The sequence below is a fragment of the Trichosurus vulpecula genome, chromosome 4, assembly GCF_011100635.1.
Source record: "Trichosurus vulpecula isolate mTriVul1 chromosome 4, mTriVul1.pri, whole genome shotgun sequence".
NCBI lineage: Eukaryota > Metazoa > Chordata > Mammalia > Diprotodontia > Phalangeridae > Trichosurus > Trichosurus vulpecula.
This window is the reverse complement of record NC_050576.1, coordinates 267,796,072-267,821,755: the sequence shown is the minus strand read 5'-3', so window position 1 is coordinate 267,821,755 and position 25,684 is coordinate 267,796,072. Positions and strand designations below refer to the sequence as shown.

The following is a 25,684-nucleotide window of genomic DNA, read 5'->3' as shown; positions in this document are numbered from 1 at the left end:
TGATTACCATGTATTTCGTTCATGGTTACCAATGTTATTACCTGAAACACTGAGTCAAAAACAAAGAATAAAGTAAGTTTGTACAGTCCAAGTTTAAGATATCACATCTATAGTGAAAAAACTGAATATAAGATGAGAATTACTAGTTATGAGCACTTACATTGTCAGGGGTTCAGTATGCAATAAACTAATAATATGACAGCAATATTCAGAAGTAGTTTTAAAAGCAAAGACAATATTGGAGTATGTTGACAGAAATACAGAATGTAACAACTTTTATACACTCTTTGCATTACATTGCAAACTTTGATCACGATGTGTTCCATAACCCATGGTGCATGTGAAATGCAGGGATTCATTGAAAGGCTGAGATTGAAAACTGAACTCAGACAGTAGTTCCACCTTAAGAAGAGGAGGTTGCGAGGTGATATATATGTATTTTTTTGATTTCTTAGTTTCTAAAGGAGATGTTTCCACTGAAGAAAAAACAAGAGGAAACAGGAATCAGGAGTGATTTAGACTAGATGAAAAGTAGATTGTCCTAAAAGGAAAGAACTGTTTTAAAAGGTTACAGAGAGAGTTATGGAATTCTTTCCTTGAAAATAGTATAGATTTTAACATGCTTAGAAAGGTTTGGTTGTCTTTTCTGCCTTGAGATGAAGTTAGTAGTTATAATAACTATATGATTCAGAATAAGAATAAGTTATCTTTTGATGTTCTTTCAAAACTTAAAAAAAATAGCTAGAGTTGAATAAAAAAGAAAAATATGTTGTAGCAATTATCTTTTTTTTTTTAGCTTTTCTGTTTAAGATGCTTGATTTTTAGTTATCGACTGGATGTAGCAGAGGGGAATAGGAGGGCATCCAAACTTGTAATTCCTTTTGGGGGAAGGAGAAACTATTCTTCTGATCCTTTAAACTGGAAACTTTATTGGGAAAGGAAGAGAACATATCTCTCAGGTACTCCATTATTAAGGAAAGAAAATAATTCATTTTGGCCACTAAGAATGATAGAGCCAAGTGCCAAACTAGCACTTGTGATGAATGGTATGATATTTTTGTTCATACTGTGTCCTTTGTATAAGTTCATGGCAATCATATTGACTAGTTTACTATTTTCCTAAACAATAAATTTGTTTTTCTACATTGTAAGATCCTTCAGCAGAAAAATAGGACATGGAAAAATGATCTTTAAATTATTTTTGTCAGAACATATCTGCTCCATGTATAAGGTTGTCTGAATAATTAGTTTAGTTTAGTTTTGTTTTGGAGGTAGTAGGGGTTAAGTGATTTACCCCGCATCATACAACTATTACTCCTGACTCCAGGGCCAGTGCTCTATTTACTATACCACTTAGCTTTCTGGTTGTCTGAATAATTTCAAAGCACTCCATTTTACTTTGTGTATTTATACTTGGTCTTATGTTAATGAATCTAGAGTTATCAAGCTGCTTAAGTTATATTACACTTTGAAGGCTTAATGCATTGGAAAAGCTTGCCCATTCTAAATTGTGAAGCAATTCATAGAGAAAACTAGTCTGTATTTGTTATCTCCAGTTAAGAATGTTTTTCAGTGCTTTTCTTTTTCATGTTACATTTAATCTGGGTTTGACTTTGTTTCAATGTGCATACATTAGCTTAAAATTTTAAAAAATTAATGCCTTATTTACATTTTTAGATATAAGATCTAGGATTTGAATTTCCTATAAGTGGTGTTAATTCCATTAAACTACGATACTTATTACTGTAGTTGGAAAGTAATGAATGTTTACTATTTTTCTCAGAAAACCACATTTTATGACCTTTAATATTTGATAAAACAATTCAAGACTACATTTTGCATACCAAATAAGTGCAGTGAAATTATTTGAGAAGACATGTATTATAATTTTTTTCTTTGCTCTGGTAAAAAAAATCTTGCTTTTCTTTCTGAAGAATTTTTGTAATACTGATTTTTAATCTTCTTAAAACCTTGAATAGCAACTTGGATAATAGGTTGATCAGTCAGTATTCAGATCCTTTATTTTAATTTTTTGTGCCTTCTTTTCAGTTTGTCTCTCAATCTAACTGTCAGCAGTTCCTCAACACGGTTTGGTTTGGACAGATGGCAGGTTACCGGCGTAAACACACCTGTAAGAAGATATTGACGGTTCTGACAGTTGGCATCTTTTGGCCAGTTCTGTCACTCTGTTATTTGATAGCTCCCAAATCTCAAGTTGGTCGAATAATCCACACACCTTTTATGAAGTTTATTATTCATGGAGCTTCATATTTTACATTCTTGTTGTTGCTTAACTTATACTCCCTGGTCTACAACGAGGATAAGAAAAATACCATGGGGCCAGCCCTTGAAAGGATAGACTATCTTCTTATTATATGGCTGATTGGTAAGTATCCAGTTGATTTTAAAAGTTCTGTCTTGATTTAGCTCAAACTCATTAGTCCTCTTTTGCTCTGTGCTGTTTATAAAATATCTGACTTCTAACTGCAAGAAAGAGTGAGCTGAACTCTTCTGGGACTATCGATGATGACTTCAGAAAGGATTAATATAACTCATCTGTCTTCATATTTGACAAATGAGGAGGTAGAATTCTTTTTTCTTGAATAAAGTGTTACATGTGAATTATAGGATTTTCCTCTAAAACTTTGAACTTTTATTCATGTTGAAAGTAGATATTGTACTTTTTTCCTAGAAAAAATTATAATCCTACTTGGAGCTTAATCATTGTTAAACTTATGAGTTTTGTGCTCGTATACCATTTTAAAGTTAACTAGTTGAGGTATGGGATGATAAAATCCAGTGGAAGGATTTCTATCTACGCCAATGGAAGAAGTTTCTGAATTGGTGAAATAATGGATTCCTTGAAATATTATTTTATTTCCTATGAAACTTCAGCTTTAAAGAACCCAAACATTTTTAATGAATCACTTCAGCCATGTCTTCCTTTTATAATAATTTATAGTACTAACATTTAAATTTAGAATTATGTAAACTTCTAGTGTAGGAGTTATTAACCTGGGATCCATAAAGTTATTTTAAAATATTTTGATAACTGTATTTTTCAATATAATTTCTTACCTTGTGATATTATGTATTTTCTTTTATGCACTTAAAAACATTATTCTGTGCCTTATACGAACTGATGCTGAGTGAGGGGAGCAGAACCAGAAGATCATTTTACACTATTACAGACACACGGTATCTGTAAGGACTAACTTTGATAGACTTGACTCCTCTTATCAATGCAAGGTTCAAAGACAGCTCCAAAAGACTCATGATGGAAAAAGCTATGCACATCCAGAGAAAGAATTATCGAGTCTGAATGCAGATTTAGGCAAACTTTTTGTTCTCTCTCTTTTTTTTCCTTTTTTTTTTTTGGTTTCGTTTCTTCTTTCTCATAATTCATTCCGTTGGTTATAATTCTTCATTACAACTGGATTATTTTGTAAATAAGTTCAATGTGAAGGTATATGTAGAGCCTACATTGGATTGCATGCCGTCTTGGGGGGCTAGGGGGAGGGAGAGAGGGTTTGGAACCCAGGAACTTGTGGAGCTGAGTATTATAAACTAAAAAAAAAAATTATTAAAAAAAGATGTGCTCAAATATAAGAGCAATCAGAAAAAAAAAAGAATATTGCAACTCAAATGTGACTGGTACATGATCCATTCACAAATGCCAAGCTCATTACTAAGCAGAAAACCAAAAATATCCACCAATAAGTGGTAATGCACTCTCTAGCTTCTCCTGTCTTTGACTGTTTTCTATAATTACCATGGGAATTTTGGGGTTCTTCAGGAGGGGATCCACAAAACCATCTGGCTGCCACCACAGACCAAAGATTGCCTCTGTTTATATGGGTTCATAAATTGATTAAACGACTATCTTTAATCCACAAAAATTAAAAAATAAAAACATTATTCTGAGAAGGGGCTTATAGGCTTCATGAGACTGCCAGAGGGATCCGTTGCACAAAAAAAGGTTAAGAATCCTTGCTTTATTGACTCATTTTTTGTTATGGTTCTGACTAATGGTAGATATAGTCTCTTTAATATTTTCAGATTTTTAAAAGTATAAAATAAACTAAATAAAATTGTTATTTTTAAAAACTTATGCTTACAAAACAATATATAACATAATAAACCTAACAGATTAATGGGGAATCAGTTTGATTTTTTTAATTATCTAGAGGGCAGCATTCTCTTCCCTCTGTTAATGATACTTTAGTGCTTTTGTTTTGGGGCATTTTTTTTGTATGTTTTGTCTTCAGCAAAACAGTACCACCTTTCAAATTTATCATATCTTTGTTCTGTTGTTGGGAAGGAACTTTTGAAGGTTTTTGTTTTTCCTCAATATAAAACATTGGTTTACTTTGAAAATGTATACCTCACTTGAACTTTTCTTGACTCTCTAGAGTTCTAGTATAGTTGGAGAAAATACAGTTGAACATATTTACCTTTTGTTCATCATTATTTATAAAAAATTATATTTTTAATCTATTTACAATTTTAATTTTTATTGATATCTTTTGTTGATCAAGAATTAAAAGGAGCGGGGAAGACATTGAACAAACTAACTAGCACATAAAGGAGTTTGACGTTATATGTGGTATTCCACACCCATAGTCTTCCATCTCTGAAAGAAGAGAAGGAAGTATGTTCTAATATTTCAATCAGTCAACATTTATTAAGCATCTACTGTGTGCCAGACACTATACTAAGATACAAGATAAATTGGAAACAGTTAAAAGAGGGAAGGCCCTAGAATTAAGAGGAATTGAGAAGGGCTTCCTGTAGAAGGTGGAATTTTAGCTGGGACTTGAAAGAAGTCAGGAGGTAGGGATGAGGAGGGAGAACAGTCCCAGCATGGGGAGCAAAAGATGGAATATCTTATGTGAGAAACTGCAAGGACGGCAGTGTCATTGAATCAAAGAGTATTCATTATAAAATGTGAGAGGATTGGAAAGGTGGTAGGTGTGGTAGGGGGGTAGGGGAGGGATAGGTAATAAAGGACTTTGAAAACATAGGATTTTATATTTGATCCTGGAGGTAATATGGAACCACTAGAGATTATTGAGTAAAGGGTGACAGGATCAGGTCTATATTTTGGGCAAATCATTTTGGTGGCTACATGGAGGATAGGTTGAACCAGGACAGGCAGACTCACCACTGGGCTATTACAGTCATCCAGGCATGAGGTGATAAAAGCCTGCACCAGGTGTTGGCAGTGTTAGAGGAGAGAAGGGGCCATATTTGAGAGATGTTTCAAAGGTGAAATTGATAAGCATGGGGAACAGATGGGATATGGGGAGCTAGAGATAGTGTGGAGTAGAGGATGACATCTAGGTTGTGAGCGTGGGAGAATGGGATGATGGTAGTGCCATCATAATACAGGAGTTTAGAAGAGGGGAGACTCTGGGGAGAAAAAATAATGAGTTCAATTTAGACACATTGAGTTTGAGACATCCAGTTTGAGGTAACTAATAGGCAGTTGGAGATGGCAGGCTGGAGGTCAGCAGAGAGGGTAGGGCTAGATAAGTAGATTTGAGAATCATCAGCATATCTCTTTTTAAGGACCGAGCTTGGTTCATTCTAATATTAACTTTTAGTTTATATTTTAAGTTAATTTAAAACTATTACTTTAAAAAAATTAATTTAAAACAATCAAACATCTTTCCACTTAAGCCTAACATTGTCATTTTTAGCTAGAAAGTTTGTAGTACACAAAATGAGTATTTTAAATTAAAAGTGAAAAGACCACCAAGTGGCATTAGTGTAAAGGGAGAAGTAGGCCCAGGGCAGAGCCTTGGGAGATATTCTCAATTAGTGGATATGACATAGATAAAGAGCCAGCAAAGGAGACTGAGAAGTAGGGGCCAGACAGATGGGAGAACCAGGAGAGAAAAGTGTCAAGAAAACCTGGAGAAGAGGTGATCAATTATTTCGGGGACTATAGAGAGGTCAGAAGGACCAAGATCAAGAAAAGGCCATGAGATTTGGCAGTTAATAGAGATAATTGGTAACTTTGGAGAGGACAGTTTTAATTGAATGATGAGGTCAGGAGCCAGATTACATCCCCCCAAAATGTTGGCTTCAAGGAATGTCTTGCTTTTGTCATTGTCTATGTTCAGCTAATTTTCCAATAAAACTACTTGAGATTAGTAGAAATTGAAATCAAAAGCCATGTAAGCCATAGCAGAACAGTAAGGTGCTGGAGAGCAGCTGTGTCTTTAAAAAAATTTGTCTCCCTAGCACAATACTTTGCATATGATATGTTTTAATAAATGCTTGTTGAATTGAACTTAAAATGTGACATCTTTGTGTCACATGGTTAATTTTCATTTGATTGTCAGGTCTTACTGACTCAATGGAGCTTAAGTGTTGAAGAATATTTATGTCGTTTCTCCCAATATTTAACACTGTTTATTAGGTGAAAGAGTCTTATGACTCTTCAGACAATTTGTACAATTCATTTACTGATTTGTATTAATAGTGCTCTCAATAACATCACTTTAATGAAAAGTCTACTCAGTAAAAAAAAGTTTATAAATACTCAATATTGGTAATATTGACTAAACCAGTAGAAATCTTTGAAGATAAATTCAGTCTTCTCAGAGCAGCCTTTTGTTTCAATAAGCTATACCTGAGTTTTTATGATCTGTACATTTTCTGTGGGTATTAGCAATTTAGGACTGAAAGTGGTGTTTTGGATTCTAAATATATTTTTCTTTTGCTATTTAAAATGGTTTTTATTTACATACTTTTCATATTGCTTTTAATTCTTATATAATTTCAAATATGAAATTGTTTTGAACCCAAAGAAATGCAAGTGAGTTTGACAGATGTATCAACCCACAGTGTTTTCTTGTGTATTGGAACATTATTTTCAAAAAGAAGTTTTGAAATCGTAGCCAACATGAAAAAGCCTAAAGTTTTTACATTCATCGAGTTGAAGATTTATAGTCTATTTTTCCTGCTAGCTTTTCCTTCTAGACTATACAGAGAGAACTATTTGTTAATCTGGACATATGAGGGGAATTAATAATTGCTAGATGAAGTGTCAATTTAGAAAGCTTTGATCTGACTAAAGTAGAATATCTAGACAATACAGTGATGTAACTCGAAATAACAGGACTTACTGTGGAAAAATTTACTTAAAGTGAAGATAATTTATCAAATTTTATTGGACAGGGGATTGTCATTTTGCAAATGCCATCATATCTATACTGATTTTGAGGTATGCAGAACTTAAGGTGAATGTACTTTCGTTAACATACGTTAATAGCAAATTGAACATTTCAAAGAAATTGTACCTCTGGGAAGTCAAGAGAGAAAGCATTCAGTAGTGGATAGAAGGCTCACCTTAGAGTGGCTTGGATTCAAAACCTGCATCTGACATATATTGGCTTTGTGACCCTGGGCAAGTGATTTAAGTTATTAATTGTTCCAGAAAACTCTCTAGTAGTCTGTTATTTGCAAAGCAGTTGCTGATCTGCATTGGTAGAAGGCGTTTCCTTACTCAGAGTATCCTACAAATAAGATCCCAGAAACTAAGTTCGAGTGGTTGACAAACTTGGAATGAAAATAATGATTATTAGGCCCCTCAATTTTAAATCCAATGATTTAATTAGAAATCAGTGATGAAGGCTTTAGCTGTTCTTGCTTCATTGTTACTAATTTGTTAACCTTAAATTTTTTAAAAATAAATTTGAATAGATAGCAATTTGCAATGTTGTGATTGTATATCCTATATTACACTAGATTTATGTCCGTCTGAGAGGCACTTGATTGGCAGTGTGCTAGAGTGGTAGAGAGACCTGGCCTTAGGGTCAGGAAGACTTGGATTCAAGCTCTTCTTCTGATATATATATCTATTGGCTATATGTCCGTGGGCAAGTCACTTAAGGTTTTTGTGACCCAGGCAACTCACTAAGTTGCAGAGCCTGTTGCTCACCTGCATTTTGTAGAAGGAATTTTCTTACTGAATGTTATTTCTACTAGCAGATAATTGTTAGCATGATTTAGCTTTTTACCCTCCTTGTTAACATGTAGATCTATGCCAATTAAGCATCCCAAGTTTTTTACTCAAAAAAGTTTTCCACAAAGGTTATTTTTATCCTAGTAGGTTTTTTCCTAACTGAAGCATTTATTTCAGAAAATAGACATTATATTTGGTAAAATATTAGTTCTTTCAAAAAAACTACATACAGAAAAAAAAAACGTTTGCCTGTTTTGATAATCTTCAAGTCAATGGTTTTCAAGAACCTCAGAATTCCATGAGCGATATCCCTTTAATGTCTCTTGTCTCAAGAGATATCTTTTGAGATATTTCTTGGGGGAAAAAGGGAGGGGGGAGATTTAATTTTTTTTTGTCTGAAGCCTGTGTATAGATCCTTACATGGGACAGTAAATAAAACAGAAGTCTTCCACATCTTGGAAAGTTTGAAACAAGTCTAAAGGACAGTAGTTCGGTTACTGCAGCAAAAATAAATGTCTTCTTTTGGACAGTTAGGTTTAACACATTCAGAAAATGGCCATCCTAGTTTCAGTGGTATGATCACATCTCAACTTCTGTAAACCTTCAATTTAAAAAAAAAGTTTTGATGGTTAGGAATGTGCAAATGTTTTGAAACTTTTCTTTCTGTATCAAATAAGGTTCAGATGCACCCAAGTAGGAATTTTCTAAAATACTTTTCTGTTGGAATTATTTTGGTCATAGAAAAGCCAGAGTTTGATCTACTTGGCTTAAATAGATTTCCTCCCGTGTTTATTTAAAAGCTCAGGTTTTTGTTACTTTGTGTTCTCCTAAAAAGCATCCAAATAGAGGAATATGCCATGAAATTCCTTTAATTACATTAATGTTTTTGTTACTCATAAATATTTGTTTATAACTTATTTATGGAAGCATTTCTGGTTATTAATATTTAGACTTTTTAAGCATGAATACCCATCCTTTCAAGTTTTCCTTAACTATTTTTCCACTGTCATCTCATTCTCCAGTATAAATTATGATTATATTTTTCTAATTGTAGTATCTTTTTCTTTTTACTAAAAAGTCTTTTATTTTTATAAGACTGTAGTGACCCAAGTGTACTATTTCAGTTATTTATTCTACTTTAAGTATTTTTCTTCTTATATAGTAGAATTAAGTGTGCATTGTTTGATGTTTCTTCCCACCCCACCGCCCCCACCCCCTTTTTAGGAATGGTGTGGTCAGATGTTAAAAGACTCTGGTATGATGGATTGGAAGACTTTTTAGAAGAATCTCGTAATCAACTCAGTTTTGTCATGAATTCCCTTTATTTGGCAACCTTTACCCTCAAAGTTGTTGCTCATAACAAGGTGATTATTCACTATATCAATTAAAAATGCAATAAAGTTTATTGGGGAACATCAAAAATCTCCAGATTTGTAACCCCAGTATAACAGGAGTTTAAATCTTTTACTTGTCTGTAATCAAGTTTATCTATGGAAGTTAAGTAGGCCACTAGCTTAAAACTATGTGGGTTAATGGTTTCCTGTTCCCCATGTAGGGCTGAACATGCTTACAAGGAGAGTACAAAGTAACTTAAAACTGAATTGTTAGTGTTAGATATTTGTATTATCTAAGAAACTTAGTAGCTCAGGAGTCCTTTATCCGATTATAATGTTATATAATGTGTTTTGCACATGCCACATATATAATGCCGATTTTCTTTTGTAGCTTAAAGGTGCTCTAAACAGGGGGGAAAAGGTTCCTTTTAGTAGATTTAGTTCCAGTTTAATAAAATTCTAGCCTCATTATTAAAGAATATGCTTATTAAAGATGGATAACCATTATTCTAATGTTTTTACATTAGAATTTTAAGCTCTATCTATCCTGTGGTTTCCCAGTCTCCTTAAGGTGATAGTAGTCATTTTGAATATAGACTCATAGAATATTAGATTTGGAAGTAACCTCCAAGGTCATCTGGTCTAACCCCCTCTCTTTACAAATGAGGAAATGGAGAATATGGTCATCAAAATTGCTGCTACCACAATATTACTAGCATGTAGTATTGTGAATTGCAGATTTAAAACTGGAAAGGACCTTATAATTTAGGTCAGCTTTTGTCTAACAGTGTCACACAGGTAACAAGTGTAAGAGCCAGGATCTGAACCGTGTTCCTTTGACTCCAAAGCCAACACCCTTTCCATTATAGCAACTGCCTCCCTAGAAAGAAATCAGTAAGAGCTAAGAAAATTTATAGATGGCACTGACTCACTGTTCTTCCTGTACACAATCTATACCTTACTCTTTTGGAAAGATTTGTGAACTAGAGCAGGAATAGAGATGTAACTATGGTTTTAAAGGATTGATAAAAGTAGAGAATGCAGGCGTCAACCTTGTTACCTCTCATATTCAACATGTATCTTCTATTGTTGACCTAAAAAATATCTAAGCTAGTAAATTCATTCCATATTAGTCTCATTTTATACTCAGAGACATTGAAGTGATCATTTGCTTTTTAAAAGAGATAACTGTCAGTGTGATATAATGGAAAGAGCCCTGCTTCTGGAGTCAAAGGACCTGGGCTCAAACTTCTCTGATACTTAATAACTGTTTGACCTTGGACAAATCATTGGACCTTCCTGAGCCTTAGTTTCCTTTTATGTAATATGAGGGGATTGGGCTGGGTGACCTCTGAGCCCCCTTCAGCTCCAGATCTATGATTCTTTAAAATAGCATAGTCCCTTAGTATATTTTAAGTGATTCAATTGATAAAAATTTGGTTTAGAAAATCTCATATTTGTATAGTACTTTATAATTACAAAGTGTTTTATTATGCTATTTATTTGACTCTCCACACAACCCTATAAGGTAGGCAGTATGAATAGCCTCATTTCCATTTCACAGAGGAATTAAGCTAAGTCCAAGGTTACCCAGGTAAGCTAGCTAGCTACAGAGCTGGAACTCAGATCAAAAGATTCTTGATCTTTTGGCTTCAATTTCACTAATCTTTACATGAAACGAATCTGTCTTTTATTTAAGATTATATTCGCTATCTCAGGTAGAATTTAAAAGTAGGCTGTTTATTCTAGGGACTGGATGAAGTGCCTTTCAAAAAAGTGCAATTTGGTAGGCATTTCTGACATACCAGGGAATTAAAGAATATTATGATTGTGGTGTCAAAAGGTCAAAGTTTGAGTCTTGGCTCTACCTGTGTGATCTTAGGCAAGGTGTTTAACTTCTTGACACCTCAGTTTCTTCATCTGTAAAATGAGATATTATACTAGATGACCTTTGTTGTCCCTTCCAGAACTAAATCTATGATTCTGTAATGTGTTCCAGGATTTTAGTGAATAAAATGCACTTCAGAAAACCTTTTAGTTTACTAAAAATTATATTTCCTTAGCCATCTAGTGTTAAAGAATATGCTTGATGAATATATGGAACTGTTCTGAGAGATTGCTCCATAATCCATACATATAATCCATGCACGTTATATACTGCACTTTTCTGAATTGGCTTTCAACAGTGAAAGTATTCACTTTTGTTTAACAAAATAGTGGGCCCTGCTTTTGACTTTTTTTCTTCTTAACTCCAGTTTCATGATTCAGCTGATCGAAAGGATTGGGACGCATTTCATCCTACATTAGTGGCAGAAGGTCTTTTTGCTTTTGCTAATGTTCTGAGTTACCTCCGCCTCTTTTTTATGTATACGACAAGCTCCATCTTGGGGCCATTACAGGTAAAAGATTAAAATTTCTGCAAGAGAATTTGAGAGATTTGTTATTTGATGATTAAATGTCCACCAGAACAGTGAACATTTAAATGACCTTGATATAATGTTGTACATACTTTTCATGTGAAGGGAAAGCTGAATCCCATATGTTCCATATCGCTTAACGAATGAAGGCCTTGAACAGTCTGTGACTGTTGTCCTTATTTCTGGTTAAATTGGAGTTATTTTCTTTTAAGCCATTTAAATTTTATTAAGAATATCCTTTCATATGGCCCTAAATAAATTTATATTAGGTCCTCTCTGAATTTTAATTTGTCAGTTCTTATTGTGAAATTTTTTTCTGTTATTACTGTATGCTTGAAGTATTAGAATATTAAGATCAGGAAAAGGTGTGTTTCCCTGGAGGAGAGAAAAGAAGAAAACTGAGGATGAATAATCAGTTCATGAATATCAGAAGGTAAGTAGGAAGGGTTAATTAGCGACAATCATTCTTACTCAATAAATAGGCTAAGAACCTGATTAAAATTTTAAATGATGTTTTGTAATAATTTGAAAAAAGAAATGTTATTTCAAAGTATTCTGGTTTCTCTCTTTTCTTTATTAATTATTAGATATATAATGGTTGCGTTTTTAGTAAAAAACATGAGGAATTATTCACAACTATTTGAACTTACTAGCAAGAGCTAACTTAATTCTCTTAAGTAACTGAGCTCCATTTAATTTATTACATTTATTTTTAAACCCAAATTCATGAATTGTCTTCACCAAACTAAAGGTGGTATACTAGACCTTCAGTTGCATCTGTGTTGGGATTCCCTGCTTTGATAACAATTATAACTCTTCCAGGACTTCTCATTTTCTGGAGTTATTATTTAAGTTTTTTTTATAAAACTCCCATGGAGGATCTATCCAATACATTGTTCTTTTAATATCTTTGGTTTACCGGTATCCAGTTCAGGCGGTACATCTCTGATCTCTCATTTTAGTGTGAAACAAATACAGTGTCAATCAAAAAAAAACCCATTAATAAAGCACTGTGTGTCAGGCACTGTTAATCACTGGGGATACATAGAAAGACAAAAAACACTCTTTTTGCCCTCAAGGAATTCATGTTATAATGGATACAAATTCAAAAATTGCTAGGCACACAAAAGATATATACAGAATTAGATGGAAAGTAATCTCAGAGATGAAAGTCTTTGCCTGGGAAGGGCCTCCTGCGGAAGATAGGATTTCCCAGGCAGAAGGAAGCCTGGGAAAATAAGAGGCAGAGGTAAGGAGACAAAACAATTTTTGGAATGGGAATAGTTAGCGCAAAGGCACAAAAATTGGAAATGGCGTGTCATGTATGAGGAAATGAGTAGGCCAGTATGTAGGTGGAATGTAGAGTGTGTTAATGGGGGGTGGGAGAGAAGTAAAATGTCAGAAGATTCAAAAGGTAAGAAGGGTCCTGATTATTAAAAGCTTTAAATGCCAAAAGAGGAGTTTATATTTGATCCTGGAATTAATAGGTAGCCACTGGAGTTTACTGGGAATGACATGGTCAGACCTATGCTTTAGGAAAATCACTTGGGCAGCTGAGTAGAGACTCTATGGGGAGTGGAGAGAGACACGAGGCAAAGACCTCTCAGAAGGCTATTGTAATAGTCTAGGCATGAGATGATGAGGGCTTGACCTAGGTTGAGGGCTGTGTGAGCGGAGAGAAGGGGGCATATACAAGGGATATTTAGAAGGTAGAAACAGCAGTATATGGCAGTGGATTAGATATGTGGGTGAATGTGAGTGAGAAGTCAAGAATGATACCTAGGTTGTAAGCCTGGGTGACCAGGAGGATGGAGGCTTCCTGAATAGTCATATGGAAGTTCACAAGGTTTTTTGGGGAAAAGGTAATGAGTTTCATTTGGGACATGTTGAGTTTGAGATACATGTTGGACATTCAGTTCAAGTTGTCTAAGAAGCAGTTAGAGATGTAGGACTGGAGCCCAGGAGAGCAACTAGGGCTGGGCATATGGATCTAGGAATCATTTGTATAGCAGTGGTAATGGAACTGATGAAACTACCAGGTGAGAGTATATGGCTTAGAGATTCTTTACCTGGGGTTCGTGAGCTTGTTTTTGAGAAATATTCTCATAACAATATCTTAATATAATTTTATTTTATACATTTAAAAACATTATTCTGAGATCTGCAGTCTTCCCCAGATTGCCAAGGAAGTTCAATGCTACTAATAAGCTTAAGAACCCCTGGCATAGAGAAATGGGAAGAGGCCAGAGACTTGGGGGACACTTAATGGTTTTTGGGTATGCATGAATTAACATCCAGCAAAAGAGGTTGAAAAATAGAGGATAGGAAGAGAACCAGGAGAGAATAGTGTCACAAAAACCTAGAAAGGAGTCATTATCCAGGAAGTGATGATCAACTGTGTCCGATGCTATAGAGATGTAAAGCAGTGTGATTGTTGAGAAATGGCCTTTAGATTTGGCACTTAAGAGATCCTTGGGAACTTTGGAGAGAGTAGTTTCAGTTAAATGATAAGATCCAAATCCAGGTTGCAGAGGATTTAGAAGAGAGTGAGAAAGAGAAAAGTAGACACATCTTACATTGATGGCTTAGATAATTTATCTGAGAAAAGGAAGAGAGATATAGAATAATAGTAGGGTACATCAGATTAAGTGAGGGTTTTTTATAAGGATGAAGAAGTTGGGTTTGTTTTTGTTCTGAGGGACGGACAGAGTAGCTTAGTTTTGGCTAGTGCTCTGCATCAGTCTTAAGAAATGATGCTATCTCTTTTGAAACCTAGAGTAGGATTCTAGGTATGAGGCCAACAAAGAAATTTGAACACATTTTGAGTTCCTCTAAAATAATTTTATCATTTTGTTTGAAATGATGACAATAAAACCTGGTGGTTTGGCCTCAAACATTTAAGAAATTGAAATTGGGAAAAGCCATTGGTGCAGATCAAGTATACATAGAAGTATGTACTAAGGATGTCACAGTTTTGAAAGCATTGATGAAATATTTCATAAGTTAGTTCAATGATATGGAAGAAGGGAGGAAGGTAAGAAGGAGGGAGGAAAGAAGGAAGAAGAGATTAAGTGCCTACTATGTGCCAGGCTCTGTACTAAACACTTTACAAATATTATCTCATAGAATCCTCACAACAATCTTGGGGTTAGGTGCTATTATTATCCCAATTTTACTATTGGGGAAACTGAGGTGGGCAACTTCTCAGGATCAATCAGCCAGTAAGTATCTGAGTCCAGATTTAAGCTCAAGTCTTCCTGACTCCAGGCTCAGCACTTTATCCACTGTGTCACTTATCTGCTAGAAAGATAACAGGGAATGTTAAAGGGAAATAGGGAAAAGTTAAAAAATATATTATTACTAAAAAAAAAATGTTCAAGGGGACATCAATAACTACTGACCCATAATGCTTAGTTTCTCAGTACTCCAATATTCACATGGATCTCTGATATTTATTTTCTTCTTTACAGAATACAATGTTCCATGACTATTAAAGTAATGATGTTTAAAAGGCAGGACTTAGTTTCAGTGAGATGCTTGGGGTCATTAAAAGAACTTTGCCTTCCTCCTGTTCAATTTTCGGTCCAACTTATTGTCTTTTTGCAATGTCTGTCCAAGATACGGATACTTATGGATGAGTTCTTGAGGTTGTCCAACTGTTTGACAGAGCCTAGACAATAGGCATTCTTCATCTATTTGGTTTTTCTTTTGTGGGTAGTTAGGGTTAACTCAGGAAGGCACAGACCTAACTATTTTGCCATCCCCCTGCTAAAAAATTGTCAGTATTTCCCTTTTGCCTCTGGGATAAAATGCAAAATCCTCAGCCAGTCTTATTTCAAATTTCTCCCCTAGTCAAACTAACCTGCTAATTATTCGCTTTAACATTCCATCTTCCATGCATATGCTTTTGAATTTGTGGTTCCTCGTATTTGAAATATATCCCCTTTCCTTCCCACCATCACTCCTTGAAATCCATAGCTTGGATGCCATTTCCAACCTGAAATGTTTTCTGATCTCCCCAGCTGTCTGTGGTCTTTCCTTCTTGAAATGGGTCTTCTTTTGTGTATACTATGTTATCTATGTATCCCCTCTGTAGAATGTAAGCTTCTTGAGGGCAGAGATTGTTTTGTTTTTCTTTGCATCCTCAGTTCTTAGCATAGTACTTTGCATAGAGTAGACTATAAGTGTTTTAGTTGAGTTGTTGAAGTGACATAAAGGATATGTTTGATGAAATGTTTAATTTGAAAATAGGATATGGACAACTCAAGTGCAATCTAGTACTCACAGAGCTTAAAAAGACCTAGGAGATGGTCTCTAGAATATTGAGCACTATTATTTTAAATGTGAAGACGACACTACTAAACACTAGGACAAATGCTTTTTAAGTAGCTATTTTTCCAGGAACGAGTTTGCAGTTGTCTCATTTTTGGATTAGATCCATAACTTCAGCTTCTATTAACATAATATTAAGAATAGTTGCACTTGTATCTCTTAAAATGACCTACTCTCACAAAGCAATTTACTTATTGCTCTAATCACACTTGCTTTTGCACTCACTGCCAGGTCTTTTTCACCGTAGAGTGTTTCTTAGTTTTCTGTGTCTGGAGGTGTGCTTTTTTTTCTTACAGCCATTTATTGACAAATGATTAATATATATTTGTATACTTGTTAATTATTCAAAAATATAAAAGAATTATCTATTTGAAGCTTAAAGATGCTATAATTTCCTGTTCTTTGGATGCCATGTGGGAAATATTGGCTTGAAGTTTTGGGGAGGAATTTTGTAGAAGCAGAGAAAATAAGGAGTAGAAAAACAGAAATTCAACAAGCCTTTACTAAGTGCCTGTTATGTACCAGAGACTGTCCTGGTTTCTGGGGACACAAAGACAAAACAGAAATAGTTTCTACCCTCAAGGAGCTTATACTTTATTGAGAGAAAGTGACATGAACACAGATAAAGAGAGAACCTTGATAATTTCATGTGGATAGAAATATATCTTTATTTATAGGGAGTCAATAATAGCAACAATGTTTATCCCATACCAGCCAAAAAGACTCAGGGTTTTTAAAAGTTTATTTTTAAGAAGCACGAAGAAGTCCTGTTTCCACCAAACTTATAGAACAGAGTTGCTCAAGATCTTCATAGGAATGTATGCTGTTTATTTTTTCTCTGCTATTTGGTCTGACTCTCTTGACCTCTCTGTCCTTTCCCAGAAAAAAGCAGAATATTTCTGTGTATGCTCATATGCCTATATTCATCATTTAATCTGTAGAAAACCTCTTTTGTCTGCTGTTTTCCCTTTATGCTCAGAAATTTATGTTGTTTGAAAAGTCAGAGAATTCCCAAATAATCCCTGTGTGTGTTTACAGATTAGCTTTTCCTATCATAATATTTTATTTTATATCTAATCCAAGAGATGTTTTATAAATTAATTTCATAATATTGTTCTTTGTGACATATAAATTAAAATTATCTTTTTACTTTATATATGTGTTATTATATCACCTAGTTAGCTGTTTTTAAATTTTCATATGAAAATAGTCATTTTATAATCAGTTTGTTCTGTTTAGGCATTAGATAAATCTTCTAAAATGTTATCTACAAAATATGCTTTTGATTTTATTGCAACAAATATGAAAATTTGTACATGTAACAACCACATTTTAGATTCCCTTTTAGAAATTCATACTTGGGCACTCATTTTATGACAGATTACCTCTCCCAGTTTTATGAATCTTTTCTCCTGCCATTATTAGTTTCTCAAATTTTTCTCCTTAAAAATTTTCCTAGTTTTTTCCTTTTATTTTTAATGGTGAAGGGGAGGAGATTAAGCATTTATTGAGCATTTTACTATGTGTCTGGGACTGTGCTAAGTACTTTGTAAATGTTTTATTATTTAAAATATATATGTACATTTATAATTTTAGAAATTAACAGTTATGTTAAAGATTATATTGAATATCATATAGTTAATCTTGCTTTGTAACTACTAAAATTAATTCCACTTCATGAAATATAATAATTTTTTATTTGCTCCCTTTAAGTCCCAATCAGGACTCTGTCCATTCATTCACTTTCTAAAAAAATCAACTTTATGGTTGTAATTTGTGTGTACTCTGTTCTTGTGGTTCAGCTTTTTATGTTCTTTGCATTATTTTGCAAAAGTCTTTCCAGATTTCTTTCTATCCCTCATACCTATGTTTTAATTTCATTATAATATTTTGCAACACTAATATGTCACTATTTAACCCGTCTGCTGTTGTTGATATTTAGGTTACTATAGTTGTTTTGTGGGGGTTTTTGTAATTACTTACAGTTTTGCTATGAAAATCTTTGAAAATTCAGGCTATCCAAAAAGTCTTAATGCTGTTTTAAGCTATTAGATTTATCTATCAGCATACAGATATAGATCTAATTGTAGATCTGTATATTAATAGATGAATCTCTGTCTACCTACCTTTTTTTGTTTTTGTTTTTGATAACACTTTTAGGCTATATTCCCAGCAATAGAACAGTTTGGTCAAAGGTTATGATTATTTTTGTAATTTTTACTTTATACTGTTATACTGTTCTCAAAAAGATTTCTACAAATTTACAATGCTATTAAATAGGGTACTAGTTTCTTCACAGCCCCTCTCGTATCAGATTTCAATATTTTTCATTATTTCTCCCAATTTGTTTGGTGTGAGCTAATTCCTCAAAGCTGTTTTATTTTTATCTCTTTCGTTGTTAGTGAGATTGTGCATTTTAAAGTCATCATATCCTGTTTATCCTAGATTTTTCAAGTGAGGAACTATACCATGTTTAAATATTTTCACATGTAAATATTTTGAGAAGCTCTTTTTGTTTATTAGGGATATCTAGGATCCTTTCTCTTCTGGCTGTGGAATTCAATTGTCATTTAGTCATCTGTTCAACAAACATTTATTAAGTACCTAATATTTTCATATGACTATGACTATGATTATGGAGTTTACAAAACTAGAGACATGAACGTTGAATTTGTGGGACTTAGCATTCAGTTGGAGATTTTTAAAAAGCATACATATATGAAATGGAGAAGAATTCCGAGGTAGTACTACACACGAGTGTATATAGCGGGGATTGTAGTTATAGTTGCTAAAGGTCTATCTTTAATCATGAAAGGCTTCTTGGATGAAGTGAATCTTTTTTTAAAATAAGTTTTTATTGATGACTTCTATTTCTTACATCATCATAGTTATCCCAAGTATCCCTTGCTCTCCCCCTCCCAGAGAGCCATCCCATATAACAAATGATATTTTTTTAGAGAGGAAAAAAATCAACGCAACTGATCAATACATTGAAAAAGTCTGAAAATATGTGCAATTTGAAACACCCGTGGATCTCCCACCTCCATGAAGGGGTAGGTTGGAGTGTCCTTTCCTATTTCTTTATGAGTCCTGCTTGATTTTTGTAATTTTGTTACATTCACTTTTGAATTTTTGATGTGTAGCTGTTATTTCCATTTACATTGTTATAGTTAACTGTGTTTATTGTTTTCTTGGCTCTGTTCACTTTACTCTGCATCAGTTCATATACATCATTTCCATGCTTCTCTGATTGATCATGTGCATAGTTTCTTATGGCACTGTAATAATCATTATATTCGTGTGTGTTTAGTCATTCCTTAATTGATGGGCATCTATGTTGTTTCTAATTCTTTGCTATCACAAAATATATTGCTATGAATATTTTGGTGTCTGTGGAGACTTTTTTTTTATCAATGGCTTCCTTGGGAAACAAGCCCAGTAATGGAGTCTCTGGTTCAATGGGTATGGACATGTTAGTAAGAATGAAGTGAACCTTAAACTGGCCTTTGAAGCTGGTGTGAGATTTCGGATGGCAAAGTAGAAGAATTTGCATTCTAGTCAAGGTAGGCTTCAAAGGTATACAGATGTGGGAACAAACAAAGCTCAATGGAAAGGAGATCAGCTTTGTACAAGGACTATGTTGGAAAGTAATGTGGACGTATTTGATAAATTATAGTTGAGAGATAGCTGCACATGGTTGGAAAAATGTTGCTAGATGGCTGGCCCATGTTTGAAGAACTATTCTTTGTATTGAAAATTTCTGACTCAGAGAAAAAAAATGAGAGAAAGGAGGAAGGAAAGGAGGGAGGAAGGAAGAGTTCCTGTTCTCAAGGAGCTTATATTCTAATGGAGGAAGATAGTACACAAAAGGGAGCTGAAAAAGGGGGGTGGTGGTAATTTGGGGTCATTATTTTGAAGTCCAGAATGCAGAACCAGGTGGGAAATAAAGGCAGGCTGGCCTACCCCCTTAACAAAATATAGGCTCCAGGAGGAACTTACTAATGGGAGAAGAGGAGTTAAGGGGGGGGCCTTGTGGAGGGATATTCCATGGTGAAGAGTCTGGTGGAGTGGTAAAAGTGTTTCAGGGCCATGAGGCTTCAGACACTGAGGGAGGTTTCAGGATGAGAAAGCAGAAGAGAGGGCGTGATTTTGAAGACCAGAGGGTTAGGAACTGGGTCAAGAAGGTGGTGAAAGTAAAATAAAGCTGACTTCACTTAATTTTTTATTTTGAATAAGATTTAACTTACCTGATATTTTAGTCAATGACAGAAACAAAGCTTTATTTAACAAATATTTAGAAAATTCCTAGTTATGGAAAATTGAAGAAGAGGCCTGGGGGAGGGAAAAGGGAAGGACAGGAAGGGTGATAGCTGTGGAAAAAGAGAGAAACAGCTTGGTAAGAGACAAAAGGAGATAGCCTGGACAATGATCTAGAAATTATTTCTGAATGTCACTTCAAGTAATGCTTAAATATCAAAACTGCGTTTATCTCCTTTGTTTTAAAATATAAATATTTGCTTTTCCTTGGTCCTTAGTGTGCTAAGACCTTTAAATCATCAGCAGCATTATGTAGTTTATCATATACATGCAGAACCAAGAAATAGAGAGTGATCTAGAATAAAATCTCTAAAAAGGTATCCAGGATATTTATCACCATCATATCCTGGCAAGGCTGTCTATTTAGAAAATGTAATCCTATTCTATTTATTTTTCCTAACTTGCAACAATTGAATTCCAGTAGCTTTAGACTTATATGCTAGATAATTTGTTCAGTGAATGGATAGAAATAAGAAGTTAAGAGATTATTCCAAATGACTCACAGTTTTCAATTAATGTCAGGGCTGTTTTGAGCAGACATGTTTTTCTCAGCAGAGCCACGATTCACACTAACTTAATTGCAGATTAAAGTCTAGTTCTCATTCCATAAGGATTTTTTTTAGAACAGACTCTGTTCTGTCTTCAGTCTTAACTGATCCTCTGCTGATACTTATTTAGCTAGCTTAGCTTCAGTTGAGTGCTCTAAATATACTGGACTCTCACTAGGGCCCTCATTTAACAATTGTGACTTTATAACTCCCTGGTAGTTCTAAAGTCGAAACCAAGTAACACTATCAGAGAGTCTTATAAGCACACACATTTCCCGTGTTGGATTTGGGAGCTCAATTTAGATTCAACTTTAATTATTTGTAAATTCATGCAGTCTGTATAGTGGTCTATGATGTCTTAAAGTACGTTGTAAATGAACCAAAATATTTTTATTCCCTTTATGTTTACCTATAAATAATGGCCTTTTTGCTTTATCCTCTCTCAGTTTTAAAATTCACAATTTAGAAACTTTTGGAAAAGCAGGAATGTGTGGATATGGTCTCAGAAATCAGCCGTAAGGAGAGAAAACAATACTTTCAAATATTGAGATAGTTTAAATTTTATCTTAAAAGAATCACTGGTTTAAAAAAACAGCTATTGATTATCATCGTTGTCTATGTTCAGGAGAAATTTTTTTGTTCTAAAGGGTGTGAAATTTTTAAATAAAAAGTTGGATTTTGTATTTAACAAATGCAGAATCTACTTAAAATTGACTCTGTTGGTTATGATCATCAAGCTAAAAGGAATCCATGGTGGAATTGATAGTCACCTGGAGAAACAGCTAGGTACAGTCGCAGGGTCTTAGAATTAGAAGGATCCTCGGAGTCCGTATAGTACAACTCACATGTGACAAAGAATTCTGCTTACAAGATCTGTGGCAAATTTTTGTATTGTTTCAGAGATCTGAATGAATGCTTGGCATCATCATTTCCCTTGTAGAAATAAGCAAGGTAATAGTAATTAAATATTTCTGTCTGGTTATTCATCCGAATGAATGATCTTTAGGTCTGTTATTTGCTTTTGGTTGGGAGCATTTTCCATGCAGATTTTACTGCTTAAAAGATATTTTTAATTGAGATCATGACTTCTTGCAGGGCTGCACGTATTTAGTTTTGCTGTAGAAAATACTACTGTGTTCTCCAGTGATTTGTTTGGGCCTATTCTAATTTATCAGAATGCCTGCTGATTTATCTTACAGATGTAAGATACCCCAATAGGTAAAGTTCTGAACAAAATCTTGGAGTAAATGTTAAGCTGTTTCCTTCAGCTATAGCATGATTTTGAATCTGGTGACTTTGCTCAACAAAGTCAAATCAGAAATCTAGACCATGAACAAACTTAATATCAGCTTTATTCTTTGTTTTGCCATGAAGCCCTTTATAAGAGCTGCTTATATAGAGGAGTGAAACTCTGGAATCTGGAAATGTTTTGCAGAATATAACCTCAACCATGAAAGCAGGCCTCTGTACCTATGAAAATAATTCCGGTACATTTACATAATCCATAGAGCAAACCTTTTTTCTCTCCTTCCTTTACCTTCTCAACCAGTTTGAAAACCCAAAGTGTACATCTGGAAGTAGAGGTAACAAAAAACACCTTTCCTTCCATACTACTTATAGCCTCAGAATCTCGGGAACTGAGAAACTGAGGAAGTAACCTTAACATGCATCAGAAAAGGATACCATCATGTATTAAAGTGAAATTTTAAAAGTCATCTTGGTTTCTGGGCCTCACATAGTGTTTTTACACTGTAGACAGTTGTCCCAGCAGCTAGTTGAGGCCCACCCTGAAATGCGTACCTGAGAATTTGCAACATTGCCAATATGAGTTAGCAAGAAATATTATCTTTCAATAATTCTGTTGGATACATGTTTTGTGTGTGGGCTCTTTTTTCATTTCCTATCATGGGCTATAATTTGCCACAAAAAAAACCCAAAAAACAGCACTCATTTAGAGAGGTATTTGCTACTAAATGTAGGAAATAAAATGAGTAGGAAAGATTGTTCAGTTTAAGAAACACTCTAAGTAAATAGAACAAATAGTACAAGTTGAAATGGTAGATCACTAACCTTCTACCATTTGACATAATGTGTTCAGTTATTTTCAATTATATGTGACTCTTCATGACCCCATTTGGGGTTTTCCTGGCAAAGATACCAGAGTGGTTTGCTGTTTCCTTCTCCAGGTCATTTTAACAGATGAGGAAACTGAGGGCAAACAGGGTTAAGTAACTTACCCAGGGTCACACAGCTAGTAAGTGTCTGAGGCCAGATTTGAACTTAAGAAAATGAGTCTTCCTGACTTCAGGCCCAGTTCTCTCCACCACGCCACCTAGCTGCCCTGAATTTAATGTGATGTTCTACTTTAAATTTATCAAGGACATTAGGAGAGGTAGATTAGACTTTAGAGCCCAAGGTGCAATCAAAATATTCAAAAACTCTAATGAATTTATGATTTCATTTATGTGGATATTCCCACCAATAGTACAGATTACAAATCCATCCATACCTGCTCATTTGGTTTTTATCCATATACTCTCATATGTTTACCACAGGGAGTCCACCCAATGTTCTGGAAGTCTCCCTCCCTTTCTTTTGATAGTATGAAAATACAAGTAGAACATATGGCCTGTCCAAAGCCTTGCTTTCTCCACATGATGACCAGAGACTATAGTCTTTCATGATTGGTAACCACACACAACCACCATTAGAGTACTGGTGTTAACAAGATGGGCCTTAATTTCAGGGAGCAGGTTGGACCAATTAAAAGAGCTCTTAATTTCCCATGCTGAATCCAGCCAACTCATATTTAATTCTGAATCCACCTGGCTGTACATGTTCAGTGTATGTTCATGATAATGGCGAATATCTTCTGCAAACGTATGCTTTATTTCCTATCAGATATTAAAATAACTGCATGTTGTAGGTTATTCTTGTTGCCACATCTTTCAACAATCCTGCATTATTTTGATGCATACATTGGAGAAACCTTGTTAAAAGTGTTTAAGGTAGTTTTTTGATTTACCAAAACAATTTTTTTTATAGTTAACAGATAGTAAGCACAGTTGAGATCTTGTGTTCTTACGTTTCTTTCAATCAATTGTGCTATGGTAAAGCTGAGGTAAATTGTAGAGTGTCTTGCAGAGGTCTGCTTCTTCCCTGCTAATACTCTCATCAAGGATGCTTTTGATGCATATGTAGATTGTTCTCATAAAATTTTATATAGATGGGAAAATAGACATAAAGGTCAGTTGATGATCTCCCAGTCACCTTTTTTGGGGGGCTTGGGGGAGGTATATGTAAATAAGGTTTGAGATTTTTTTCCATGCATTTGGTATTTTCCTTTCTTTCAGGTACTTTATGAAGCAAGGTGGTACCTTGTGAGGGTGAATCCCTTAAAATTCTTCAGTGTGTTGTCTGAAGCACAGATGTCTTCTGTGCACACCTGGTCATTTTTGTTCTCTTTAGTGAATTTTCTAACTCCTCTATAAGCACTTCTGGAACTGATGTTAAGAGTCCCGAGTGTTCTTTGTGGCGAAAAGCTTTTGTTATAAAAATCTTTGGAATCTTTCCCATTTTTCCTTTGTTGGTTAGTCATTTTCCTCCTTAAATGTCCTTTGCATAACCGCTTAGAATCCCTTGTCAACCTCTCCTTAAATGTAAGATTTACGCTCTAGTAAAAGTAAACTGGTCTTACTTTTCCTCCTTTCTCTGTTCCATTTTCTGTAAAACTTTAGAAATCAGTTTGTACTCTAAACTGGTGTTGTCCTTGGCTGTCGCCATGTGTCTATGCCTAGCAAGTAAGTCAAGTGTTTATCCTAAGGCGTTTTTTGGCTCTTTTGTTTCTTCAGTATGGCAATTGATTTACATTGTTTGAACTTTTGCATAAAATTACTGTACCGAGTATCCATTATTTCTTTCACCCACATCCCATATTTCATTATTTCATAATTTGTTTAAATAGCTCAGGATGGAGTTATTTTAATTGCATGCCATGCCTTTTTCTTATTTTCATTCTTTAGTCTGACTTTGTACTAATTTTCCCCCTTTTAATTTAATTTTTAAATATAAACTTAACAATGACCAACAAACACAAATATTTCAATATCCAAAGAATAGAAAAAAGGATTGTATTTGAAACTATGAACAGTTTTTCTCTAAAAACAGCATATTAAATTTAACAATTTAGTAACCAAATTACCCTTTCTAGGTACCCATTTTGGATTTTTCTTGTATTTTGAAAATGTTTTATTGATATGTTTTTCTCTTTGGGAGGCAGTTTCTCCTTTACCCACTAACTCAGATTATTGCTAAAGCCCGAGATTGTGTCATGAAAAGACAGACTGCCTTAATGTTCTTTATATTCTCATGGCATCTAGTATAGTTGTCAACCATTTAGTAGGTTTTAATAAATATTTAATGAATGAGTTGATGAAAATTGGTGGGCCAAAGGGTCTATGGATTAAGTGCTAGGGAAAGGAAGGGATTAGGATCAGTGTCCATATAAATGGAAAGCAAATGTAGACCAACATCTACCTAGTGCTAATGGGGGTAGTACCACATATCCTTAAGCATCAACATTTGAAATTAAAAAGTGTTTTAACTTTGTTGTTTTTCCATTTTAATTGCCAGTATTGTAATAGCATGTAAACCATTTATTTATATAAACCCTCTGAACTACCTCCCCAGTTGGGCACTTACAGGTTTATAGATTGGGTACTAGTGGGGTGATAGCCCTTATGTTCAAAGGTAGGTTAGCAT

General features: G+C 34.4%; 1 protein-coding gene across 3 annotated transcripts in view; it reads left to right on the top strand.

Annotated features, from left to right (window-relative positions):
- Window positions 1-25,684, top strand: part of TRPC1 (transient receptor potential cation channel subfamily C member 1) — a 72,852-nt gene that overhangs the window by 36,765 nt on the left and 10,403 nt on the right. For all 3 annotated transcript variants that reach the window (XM_036754087.1, XM_036754088.1, XM_036754089.1), the window contains 3 exons: window positions 2,050-2,386; window positions 9,200-9,339; window positions 11,565-11,708. In XM_036754087.1, coding sequence (XP_036609982.1) covers window positions 2,050-2,386; window positions 9,200-9,339; window positions 11,565-11,708 — 621 coding nt within the window. The remainder of the gene's footprint in view (window positions 1-2,049; window positions 2,387-9,199; window positions 9,340-11,564; window positions 11,709-25,684) is intronic.